This window comes from Alligator mississippiensis, chromosome 1 (assembly GCF_030867095.1).
Source record: "Alligator mississippiensis isolate rAllMis1 chromosome 1, rAllMis1, whole genome shotgun sequence".
NCBI lineage: Eukaryota > Metazoa > Chordata > Crocodylia > Alligatoridae > Alligator > Alligator mississippiensis.
In genome coordinates, this window is record NC_081824.1 from 447,814,268 (window position 1) to 447,826,484 (window position 12,217).

The 12,217-nt window shown below is 46.3% G+C and overlaps 1 protein-coding gene across 1 annotated transcript; it reads left to right on the plus strand.

Moving 5' to 3' along the window:
- Positions 1-4,326: 4,326 nt before the first annotated feature.
- Positions 4,327-7,042, plus strand: LOC102569318 (A-kinase anchor protein 4-like). The gene has a single exon (XM_059726799.1). It carries the CDS (start codon positions 4,445-4,447, stop codon positions 6,821-6,823), a length of 2,379 nt encoding a protein of 792 aa, XP_059582782.1. The 5' UTR covers positions 4,327-4,444; the 3' UTR covers positions 6,824-7,042.
- The last annotated feature ends 5,175 nt before the right edge of the window (positions 7,043-12,217 follow it).

Consider the following 12,217-nt stretch of genomic DNA (forward strand, 5'->3'; position numbering starts at 1 on the left):
GTTTGTGAGAAGTGAGCTCTGTGGATGCAGGATGAATGTATTTTAGTTGTGCTTATTTATGTTTGTTGTATAACCAGAGAAAAGGATGTGGCTACAAGGAACAGACTGGAGGCCACAGGGCACCCAGCACAGAAACTTGCCATGGTTGGGGACCTGGTGAGCTGTGTGGGGCTGAAGCCCAAATGCTGTGAGGGAGGCAGAGTGCAGAGATGCCTTGCCCTGGGCAGGGATGCCAGGCAGGCTGAAACAGGGCAAGACAGTGCCATCAGGCCTGAGGACTAGTGAGATAGTGAAGGCTGTGGAGACTGAAAAGGCCAGGCCAGAGACTGTGGGCCTGGGCCACCAGCTAACAGCCAGAGTAGCCCATAGACTAAAGTTTGTAACAAGGGATCAAATGGCAACAGAGTAACACCTGTGAGGCATGGGCATGGCAGTAGGCACAGAAGGATGCAACAGATTTAGTCCTTAAGGCACTAAACCTTTAGTCCTTAAGGTCTGGGGGTGACGAATGCTGGGAAAGAGAGAGAAAGAGAGAGATAGCACCTACACTCACCTGTTTCTGGGGGCAGCCTCCCCTCATTACTTTCAATAACAAGGCACAGAAGGTAAGGAAGCAGGGTGAGACCCTGGGAAGCAGGAGCAAGAGCCTGATAAGATCAGGGGGGCCACTGCATTTGTCACATAGTCCCTTCCTGGTTTTATGGGCTTCCTCAGTCTTAGGGGAATAGTAGGAATACAGGATTCAGTTATTAGAAGACCCTTATTTTTCCAGACAGATTTACCCTAATAAATCCGGATTTTTGGATTGGATTGTCCTGGTCAGATGTTGACCGCAGAATGACTTCTGATGCCAGTTGTGATTCTTTCGGCTTCCCCTCTTGATACAGAGTGTCATCCTTTGACTGCTGGGGTGAGTCCTTACCTGTTTTACAAGCACGACATACATCCTTTGCCTCTCCAAAGTGCCTAGTCATTTAAAATGGCAGTTTTAACTGGCTTTATTTCTACTGAGTTGTATATTTTAATGCCTGCTAAGAGTCTGGTTGGAAATGGTTACAACCACAGGTTCTGAGTATCTTCCTTTCCTGTGACTGTTTGGGACTGGTTCAAATGTGAACACTAGTGGTACTACTAGAGTTGTTCAGCACCCATAGCACATTTCTGTGTCCCTGATTATTTGTATCTGGTTTATGAGATGAATTGAATAAATAACTGAAGGGTAGGATGTTTGAAATGGCTCCCTACTCATCATCCCTGTAATGTTATCTGTTCTCCCCTTCATAAATTTGGCTAGGCACTGCTGACTTGTACTGATTGTATGATTCTGAAAATATTCAGTGGGTGTACTTTTCCTTTTCGGCTTGCATTTAAGCACGCAAGCATACTGAAAGCATGTTTGCTTCGTGTGCGAGTAAGTGACATTGTCATATTTTATGTTGGTATTGTTTTAGTCTTCCTCTTCCCCTGTAATTTAAATTAAAGCTGGTATTTATTCCAGTATAATGTTAAAAGTAAACGGAGTGCTGCTTGGATTCTCTGTTGTTCAGTCAACCGTATGCCTAGCTCTACTGCCTCCCGCCCTTCCGACTCTTCCAGAGAGGGTCCTAATTCTGGCTCGTCAGGGTACGGAGCTACCCATAATGCTTCTCCTTCTTTCCATGGCTTTAGGAAATGTACATGGTATATCTCTTTGGTCTTCTGCTTGTCAGGCTCATAATCTACTAGCATCGGAAGTGAACATAACCTGATTTAGCAGCAGGATGGTAACCCACCCAGTCACATAAAACACAACTGTGCCTCATGAAACATAAAAGTAGACAACGATTATTTTCAACAACTATTCTTTCTACCAGTGGACTTTTTGGTTGTGCTTTTCAAGTGGTCTGTCCTCAGCCCCAAAATACTATCAAAGAAACCAAGTGTCAACACCCTTTCTGTGCTGGAGAAGCTGGTATCCAGTTTCAGTGGCTCATTCACCCAGGTATGCAGTCCTTGCTTGCTCTGCTGTTATACTTGCAGAAAGCTATTTTATAGTAGTGCAATGATTCCCACATGAATTGGGAAGACTGGTATGAGAAAGCTTTACACTGGTATGCCTGGGTCCACATTAGATGTAATGGCATATCTATGAAGTGATTAGCTGTGTTAGTTCTAAGGTGTCAGGTCTGCCCTGTGTTCTGCCTGACTTCAAACTAATTGGTTCAGAGAGGCCTGAGCTTTCATAGGCAATCACCAGCTTTGCCATACAAGGTCTCGCTTGAGATCCCACTGGACTACTATTCTTCTACCATGGCTTCCTCAGGATCTAGAAGCTGGTTTCAGTGACCCTGTCTGTGGAAGATGCCAATGAGGAAGACTGCTGTATGGAACCACTGCTATACAGCACTCATGCTTAGTGTATAGGGGGTTAGAAGGCCCATTCTTGCAAGGTTTGGCTCATAGGGTCACCCATGCATTCCCTCCCAACTACTGTACTCCAGGAGATGAAAGCCATCCTATAATCCCTATAATATTCTCTTATCTCAAGCAACTCCTCTTGGAGGATGCCCCCTACCCACTTCTAACCTCTGTCGTTGGGTCATGTCTCACTACCACCTCACACACCTCCCCATTCAGTGTCTAGGAAGTTGACTTCCTGTAAACATATGTATATACTCAGGCTCAGCACTCTCCACTTCCTTACTCTTGTGTCCTGCCCCAACACCAAGCACTAGGACTTCTTGCTACTTGTGGATGATGAGGACCCTGGCTAGTCAGTCTTTACTTGAGCCTGGTCACACCAGTTGTAAACTGCAGACGCCTGCATGGCACCATGAGCATAGACTTGTTACTGGCATGGCTTTCAACATCTCCCAATGGTTGACCATCCTGTGGAGAAAAAAGGATGCTGATAAACCCCTAAATAGAGGAAGTCATGCTCGTTAGAGAGAGAATTGGGAAGGAAGCAGAAGTGTCAGCTTTCAGACCACATGCTGAGGTTTTAGATGCTCTTCCCCCTCACAAGCATGCTGAGGTTTTGGATGCTCTTCCCCCTCACAAGCTCATCTTTGCATTCCTCACTTGAGGTCCCACTAAGTTGCAAGACCTCCTGCATTATCCTTCTTCCTTCACACTCCCTGCTTCCAGTAAAGTCGTTGTGTGTATGTGGTGGCAGGGAGGTCCACTAAGAGCATCGGAAGAAGCAGCTCCCTGATCTCAGTTTCAGTCTCCAATCCTGGCCCAGCTTCCAACAGCCCAGAATTGTAACTGAAGGGAAAGCTCAGTTGGACCTTTTCAGCTTCCAGTTGAAGCATGCCTACTATAGACATAATCTACCAGAAGTTTCCTGTGAAGCTCTACTGCAAAGTCATCCATCTTCTCCACAGCTCCCAGCTGGGTGATATTTTATAAAGGGAAGTGTAATAAAACAAAATCAGATGAAACAAAGGAAAATAGTTTGTAGGGAAAAATTCTGCACCGGTTAAGAGGTTCATCAAACAATTTAAAAAATCTTTTCCACATGTAATTGCTATGGTTCTAGGATTTTTCAACAGTGTACTAGCAAGAGTTTTAGGAACGTTTGCATGAACCAGGTTTTACATCTTATTTGCACTATCACTGGTTTTTTATGGGTTTTATTTCAAGAGGTAGAGGAGCAAAGGAAAAAAAGGGCAGATTCTATATTTGTAAGACTGAAAGAAAAAGGGAAAGCACTAGGGAAAAATTAGAAGACAAAACATGGCAAAGAGAGAGAAACAAGTTTCTCACACCGAGAGGTGTTTTGTTCCGCCATTATAGACTGTTGCTGAGCTATTCTTCATGCTGTTGCTAGTAGTTGCATAGTTATTTTTTGAGCTCTGCTAAGATACTTAATAAAGTAGTCCTTTATTTTTTAATTTTTTTATTGATGATCTTGCCCAGCTTGTATATGACAGCCTATTGAATTCAATGCAGAGCTTGGACTGTAAGACCAAACTGCTTACCAAACTCCCTCTTCTAACCAGAAACTAAACTGTGCTAAACTATCATTGCGTTAACTGTATATCCCAAAGAATAGTTTAGTAAGAGTTGTTGCCACCTCATTTTTAAATCACGGGTTGGGAGATGAGGATGGAGAGGAGAGGGAAACAGATTTCCCATACCCTCACTTCTCCAGTCCCATCTGAAAACACCCTCCAAAACCCAAGGAAATAGATTTATTACAACCTAAGGCAAAGACCAGGATAACGGTGAATGCTGAACCAGGGCCAACACATCACTAGCCGTTGGCAAAACTGAATCTTTGTGATGTCAGTGCTGCTATAGAAACCAAAGGGCAACACAGTGAACATCAAATCTGGCAGCAAAAGAGCATGGGAAGTTGAGAGAAGAGGTAACATCGAGACTGGCAGGGTCATCGCTGCAGCTCAGCTGACAGAAGGACACTTTACGGTCCTGGGTACAGTTCCATCGTCAACCTGCAAAGATGTCTCAGGAAGTTGACTGGCTACACAGCCAGGCAGGCCTGTGTAAAGTAGACTTATACAAACCTGAAGGACAGACGGACCAGGACCGTAAAGTGATCGCTTTTGTTGACATCTCCAGCCTGAATTTAAAAGACAACGATCCAAAAGCAAAGAAAGCTGCAAGCCAGTCCAGCAGCATCTCTGAACATTCAAATGAACTTGATCTAGTAAATATGGAGGAAAAGGAGGTCATTGTAATAAAAGACAATGAAAAACAAGATCATTCTAAGACTGAAGGAGCAATTTGTCTTTTTAAACAAGGTTCAACTGATGAACTTAGCATTATGAGCTGGCTCAACAATGACCTTCAGAAATATGCAGTTGGATTCCAGCATGCGCTGGCTCCTTCAGACAATCCACAGAAACACAAAGGTAGTGACAACTTCAAAAATACACCACTGTACCAGAACAATGACACATCATTAAAGTGTGCTGGCACTCAAAAAGGAAACAAGGGAGACACTGATGATGTTTCATACTATGTAAATAAACTCTGTTCCTTGGTTGCTCAAATGGCAAGTAAGGAGATCACAGACAAACTGGAAGGAACTGCCCAAAACTGTATACATCAAGCAATTCATGGATCCACTCATGAAGGGAAAAATAATATCTATGGCTCTGTGAGCAAAATTGCAACACAGATGGTGAATGAAGCTGTTGAAGCAAGCACACAAGATGCTTGTGGTAAGCTTCCATCTCCCAAGGCATTTCAAGAGAGGACTACTAAGGGAGAAGATAATTCAGGCTCCAAGAAAACATCACTTTTCTATGGCGAGATGTCCAATCAAAAGGGCTGCAAACAAGGAGAAAAACCTTCAGATAGTCAAATGTATCAGCAAGCCAAAAACTCCAGGCAAGATGATTCTGGTACTTCTGTCAGCAAAGGGCTAATGGTTTATGCAAACCAGGTTGCTTCAAATATGATGTTCTCATTCTTGAAGAGCACGAAAGTCCAAAAAGATGGGAAACATACACTTCCAGCTTGTGTAGTTTTGAAGAAAGTACTCCTCAAACATACCAGGGATGTTATATCAGACTTAATAGACTCAATAATGAAAAACCTGCATAATGTTACAGGTGAGCTCATGACAAACTCTGATTTTGTTGCTACGGTGAAGAAAAATCTATTCAATGTAGCGAGCCAGAAATCTACTGAAATTTTGGAAGCAATGGCGAAACGCCTTTTTCAAATCCTAGCAGAAGATAAAGGACAATCCAGGTCTCAAAGTCTAGCATTTACATCACTTAAATCAGGGTCCCAGGACCCAAAATCTCAAGCCATGCAGTTTACAGCAATGAAAAGTGAAATGCATAGCTCTGGAAAAGACAAGGAAAAAGGAGGAAACAAATCGCAATCATCTTCATGCAACCCTTCAGAAAAGCACTGCTCAATGGATAAGTATGCAAAAGACCTCATTGTGACTGCCTTAATGCTGATACAACAACATCTATTGCAACAGACAAACAATGGCAAGGACTCTAGTGAGTCAGATGCCACTTCATTTGGGTATGCTTCTCGGGATTCACATTTCGAAAAAGCTGGGAACAGCCAAAGTTCCAAGTCCCTTGCAGAGACTTCTGGGTCAAGGCCAGCAGGGACAAGGGACGATTACCAACAGCAGCTCAACTCCCAAAAGGGAGACATATCAAGTATCCTCTTGTCCATCATACAGAAGGTCTTGTGTGAAGCTGGATTCAATACAGAAAACAGTTCCAGTGAAACAAATAAGAGCTTAAAGCATGCTGCTGCCAATGAATGCGAGCCTGGCAAACAGGCTGTAGCCAAGCAGCCCAATTCAGCCATGGAGCGGTTTGACAATATGGATCAGGTCAACAAGCAATTTATTGACCAACTGGTGGAATCTGCAATGAAGCTGTGTCTCTTCATGGTCAAAGGCAGTGGTGCCGACTTAGCTATAGGTGACTCATCAGAGGACCCCAATGCATTTGGTGCCTCATCTGCAAAAGCTCAAGCAACATCCAGAGGAGCTTCACAATCAAAACAGAATGGAAACCCACTTACAGGTTCATCCTCAGGTTCTCAAGTGATAGTGACCAGCCAGAATGCCAACAGCAGTTCACAAAACAAAGAGCTTCAGGCTATCCTCCAGTGGATGGCTGCTTCCCAGTTGAATTTGCCAAATCTGTCATTCATGCATGGAAATGAGGAGGATCTGAAGAAGCTTCCTTTGCTAGCCGAAAAAGCATCCAAGAAAGGCTACAACGTGGGGGATATTCTCCAGGAAGTCATGAGGTACCTTGAAAAACAACAGTTTGATGCCACTGTGGGAAACATAACTCGTTGTGGGCTGATGGATTGGATGCTTAATAACATCTAAGGAAGTGCTGACTGCCTCTCCCTCTCAAGTCACTTTGACCCAGCCAAAGTACCCAAGCCAGATCTCTGCTGGCACAACAAACACATGATTGCAAATGAAAGCTCTGCATTGAATTCAATAGGCTGGGCAAGATCATCAATTAAAAAAAAAAAGCTGGGCAAGATAATCAATAAAAAAAAAAAGAAAGGACTACTTTACTAAGCATTTCAGCAAAGCTCAAAAAATAACTATGCAACTACTAGTTAGAGGAATAAACCTGTTACGAAACAGGTATATATGAAAATTTGGGTTGTGGGGGTAGAAGGATAAGCAGATGGGAAGCATAAATGAGGAACTAGGGTGGCTCCAACCTGAGTTGAAAGTCTTCCTAGGAAAGGATTCCCTGGAAGCTCTCCATTTGGCTCTGAAGTTCCCTCACTAAGGGGATCACCTGGCTAAGGAGGGCATCAGCAGCGCTGAGGTTCTTGGTGGCCTCAAGGAAGGGCTTGAGGATCACCAAGATCTGGGAGATGGTATCCCACTCAGCTCTGTTCAGGGAGCTGCTCGCTGATCCTGATCTCCCCGAGCAAGGCCATCTTATGGATGGCCTTCTGTTGCTCCACCAGCCTCTCGAGCATCAGGTATGTGGAGTTCCACCAAGTCTCCACATCCTGAATGATTTTGCATTGTGGGATGTTCAGCTCTTTTTGTTTATCCCACAGCATCTTGCTCCCACCCGGATGCTCCAGTGGAAGTAGCCTGCCACCTTCCTGCATTTTGAAATGAGCTGGCTGGTAGTGGCAGTGCCACCACCAGCAGCCCTGTCCCCCTCCAAGGCATCCCTGACAACAAGGTGCAACTTGTGTGCCACACAGTGGATGCCAACAAAGTTGGCATTAAGGACCGCTTTAACCATATTGGCCCAATTGTCAGTGACCGTGAACCTGTGGGTGAGCTGACCCTGCCCAGCAAGCCACCCCTGCACCAAGCAGTTCATGGCCCCCATGATCTCTGCTGCTGTGTGGGACTCATCCAGCACCTTGGCTTGAAAGAGAGCCCCTGGCCACACCAGTGCCTTGTGAAGGAGAGGTAGGCATGATCTCCACCCTGGCTGCTCCAGATGTCCGAGGTGAAGTGTAAGGCCACCTACGGACCTGCCTTGCGCAGCTCCTCCCTCAAGTACCCCATCATGCTTCATACAGGGATGGCACCACCGTCCTACTGAAGGTGGTGCATGTGGGCACTTGGTATGATGAGACCACGAGCTGCCTGAACCCTGGCCACTTGACTAGGGAGAACGGCTGATCATCAACAGCAAGCATCTCCCCAATTCTCTGGGTGAGCTTGCTCACCTTTGGAATGTGCCCCCCTTCCTGTCCGCCTTTCCCCCACTGGTCCGGGGTGGCCTGCTTCTGCTTTGTGGGGATGGGGGCTTTGGAGTGAGTGGGGGACTTCCCTTTGGGCACGTTCCCACTGGTGCCAGGCTGAGGAGGAGCAAGGGCAAGGAGGTGGTGCCTGTGGAGATGCATCAGCATCCCCATGGTGCTTATATAGTTGTTTCATAGTTTCATAGTTGGTAGGGTCGGAAGGGACCTAATCAGATAATCAAGTCTGACCCCCTGCCATGGGCAGGAAAGGATGCTGGGGTCAAATGACCCCGGCTATGTGATTATCTAGCCTCCTTTTGAAGACCTCCAGGGTAGGAGAGAGCACCACTTACCTTGGAAGTTGGTTCCAGATCCTGGCCACCCTGACTGTGAAGTAGTGCCTCCTGGTGTCTAGCCTGAACCTACTCTCAATCAACTTGCGGCCCTTATTCCTAGTTACTCTGGGTAGTGCTTGGGGGAACAGGGCCTCTCCCATTCCCCGCTGGTCCCCCCTGGTAAGTTTATAGATGGCCACCAGATCCCCTCTCAGCCTTCTCCTGTGGAGGTTGAACAGGTTCAGGTCCTGTAGCCTCTGCTCATAGGGCCTGCCTTGCTGCCCCCTGATCACGCAAGTGGCCCTTCTCTGGACCCTCTTGATGCTGTCCACATCCCTGCTGAAGTGCGGTGCCCGGAACTGGTCTCAGTACTCCAACTGCGGCCTGACCAATGTCGCATAGAGGGAGAGGATCACCTCCTTGGATCTGCTCGTGATACATCTGTGGATGCATGACAAGGTGCAGTTAGCCTTACTGACTGTGTCCTCACATTGATGGCCCATGTTCATTTTGGAATCAATAGTGACTCCAAGATCCTTTTCTGCCTCTGTGCTGATGAAAGGGAGTTCCCCAGCCTGTAAGTATGCTGTTGGTTCTTTTTCCCTAGGTGCAGCACCTTGTACTTGTCAGTATTAAATCCCATATTATTCTCATCCACCCACCCCTGTAACCTGTCCAGATCTAGTTGTAGCCTGTTCCTCCCTTCTAGCATACCCACCTTTACCCACATCTTAATGTCGTCTGCAAATTTGAACAAGGTGCTTTTTACCCCCTCGTCCCAGTGACTGATAAAGATGTTGAACAGTGCGGACCCAAGGACCAAGCCCTGGGTGACTCCACTGCTCACATCCCTCCAGGTCGAAAATGACCCGTCAACTATGTTATGTCTCAGCTGTGTGTTCTTGGGCAACCCTGGCACAGGATGCAGTCTGTCTGACTCACAAAGGACTCACCCCCGCCCTCCCTCCCCTCCTCTACCTAAATGAAACTGATTAAGATGCAGTGAGAGACACACCTAAGACCCTCAAGATAAGGGTGACAAGAGTGAACCAACTGCCCTAGGTCTCATTTACATCTGAGATGGAACCAGATGACCATTCATTTACATGAGAGATGGAGAACAGAAAGCCTGAAGCAGAGACTGAAGTGAATTCTGGGACCAGAGAAGCAGGGGAGCACTGCATGATGGGGAATCTGTGCTCCAAATGTTAATCAACCCATGTTCACACACACCCAGCTCAGCATTTATCAGACCAGTTCTAATCTGGATTTACTAAGGACTTTTCCCCCCCAGACACACACACACCTCTAAGTTTAATAGGCATCTCAGGCCGTGCATTCCCCGGTCCCACTATGTTCAGCTCTTTAAATAGGGAGGCCTATTTAAACTTGATTGACTAAAACTTGGTTGCCGGGTTAGGGAATGCTAAGGCAAGAGACTGAGTCAGAGGGGGTATGGGCAACATTTGAACAATGGTTAAGGGTTCATCACAGCGTCCAGCCCGTTGGAGCCCTAATCACAGGTGTTGTCATACCTTTCCCAAGACGACTGGTGGGAATCCTCTCCACAAAAGGTTATGAGCACCCCAATAATTGTCTTAAGTCTGTTAAAAGACTATAGTAAGATCTGGAAAAGTCATGTTAAGCTGAGGCTTGTGCACAACAAGTAAAAATCCAAAATCCTGACGCTGCAAGCTATCTATTGTTTCTGAAGAAACCATGAGATATCCCATCAGTATATCTGCCATCCATAGGAATCTCAAGCTGGCTCCCAAGTATTTGGTTACTTCCTAATCTTAAGTGTTTCCTGATTATCAATAAGTTTCCTGAGATGTTCCAAACCAGATAACCCCTTGTCAATAGAAAAGACAATGATTTACACAATTAAGGATACTTCGAAGCAGCTGAACTGAGGGTATAAAAATCTGTAAAAAGTGCGTGTGCTTTAAGGAGAAGAAGAGAAAGAAGAAGAGAAAGAAGAAGACGACTCCTGTGCTGACACCATCCCTTGTCATTCTTGGGACGCTGGAAGAACAGATCGTCTCTCTCTTCAAGGATTGTGCTACGGACTGTGCCTGTCAGCTTTGCAGCCTGAGTACCTTGGACTAGGTGAGATCCCAGCGCTCACTCTCTCTCTCTCTTCTCTCTAGGCATAAACTTCTGAACCTGAACTGTATTAGTTAAGCTTGAGCTAAGTTTCCCCAAATACTTAGTGAAACCAGGGTAGTATTGTCATTGTTTGTGTTTGTTTTTCTTTTGCATGTCTATTACTACTAGTACTATTATATATTTCATATGCTTAGCAATAAATAACTTTTATAGTCAAACTGGTAGTAATTGGGTATATTTTTCCTTCTCTGCTTCTCTTTCCTCCCGTGCTCTGCAGCAACGCTTCTTTTACCTAAGCTAAAGATCCCTGTGAAGCCCAAAAATATTGTGGGGTCTGCTCATCAAGAGGCCAAAGATTGGGACGTGCTGAGTTTGAAACACATAAGGGGATCAGCTTGTACAGGCTGATTGACCCAGTTTGACTCAGACATGCCCTTATGAACTGAATGCTGGCCCATGAGGGTGTCAGCTGGACACCCAGCCGGATTCAGAGGGATTCTGTTCACCTGTGTGCTTGTGTCTGACTGCATTTTATCGTTGCTCTTATGAACTGATTCTTGGCATATGAGGGTGTCAGCCTGTCCATGCTGATCAGCCCAGCCAGGTCAGGCGTGTCATGTTAATTTGTGTGTGTTTGTGTGTATGACTGATTTGGTGACTGGAGGAACCCAGTCCCATTGAGATTCAGTCCTGCAAGATAGCTCCACTGGGGGTGAGGGCTTGCAGAAGGGAGCGATACAGCTCCGTACAGTAACACAAGCAGCACATTGACAGAATCACCAAGACCCTAGAAACTATCCCTAATAAATGAGCACACACCAAAGTAATGGGCAAATTTGGTAACAACCACCACTCTCTGGGTGCAGCCCTCCAGCCAATTTGTGACCCATCTGACTGTGTAGGCATCAATGTCACGATCGCCTAGTTTTTTTAATGAGAATGGGGTGAGAGACAGTGTCGAAGGTCTTCCTGAAGTCCAGAAAGACTATGTCCACCGCGACACCTGTGTCCAAGGATTTTGTGACCTGATCATAAAAGGCAACCAGAGTGGTCTGACAGGACCTGCCCCTAATGAACCCATGTGGGTTGCCCCTAAGCATAATCTCCCCTGCTGGCCCCTCACAGATGTTTTGTTCCCTTGCCCTGGCTGGTTTTGACTGGTTCCCTTGCTGTGGCTGGTTTTGGCTTGGCAGTGCAGGCAGATAGCGTACATGGGATCATTTGCCAGCTCAAAATGATCCCAGACCACACTACCTGCTTGCTTCTGGGACGCGGGTTCACTTTCCCCCTCCTCAGCAGGCAGAGGCACAGCAAGAGTAGTGGACTCAGCTGAGCTGCTTGCCTCCACCTCTACATCAAGCTCCTCTGAAGTGCCTTCTGCGGAAGGAGACCTGGCTCAAAGGGAAACTCGAGGGGTGTCAAGCACAAACTCAGCTGGTTCCCCCTCCTTCCCCAGAATTTCCCTTGCTATGGCACTCAGATCCAGATCCAGCACCAGCTCTTCCTCTGGCAGTGGAAGGCTCAGCATGGGAAGTGACATAGGGGTGGAGTAGGCTGCAATGCTGGTGCTGCTGGTTGTGGTTGTCATCATGGTGGAGGTGGGG

Coding starts and splice junctions, on each gene's coding strand:
- LOC102569318 (XM_059726799.1), top strand. CDS start 4,445: ATGTCTCAGGAAGTTGACTGGCTACACAGCCAGGCAGGCCTGTGTAAA.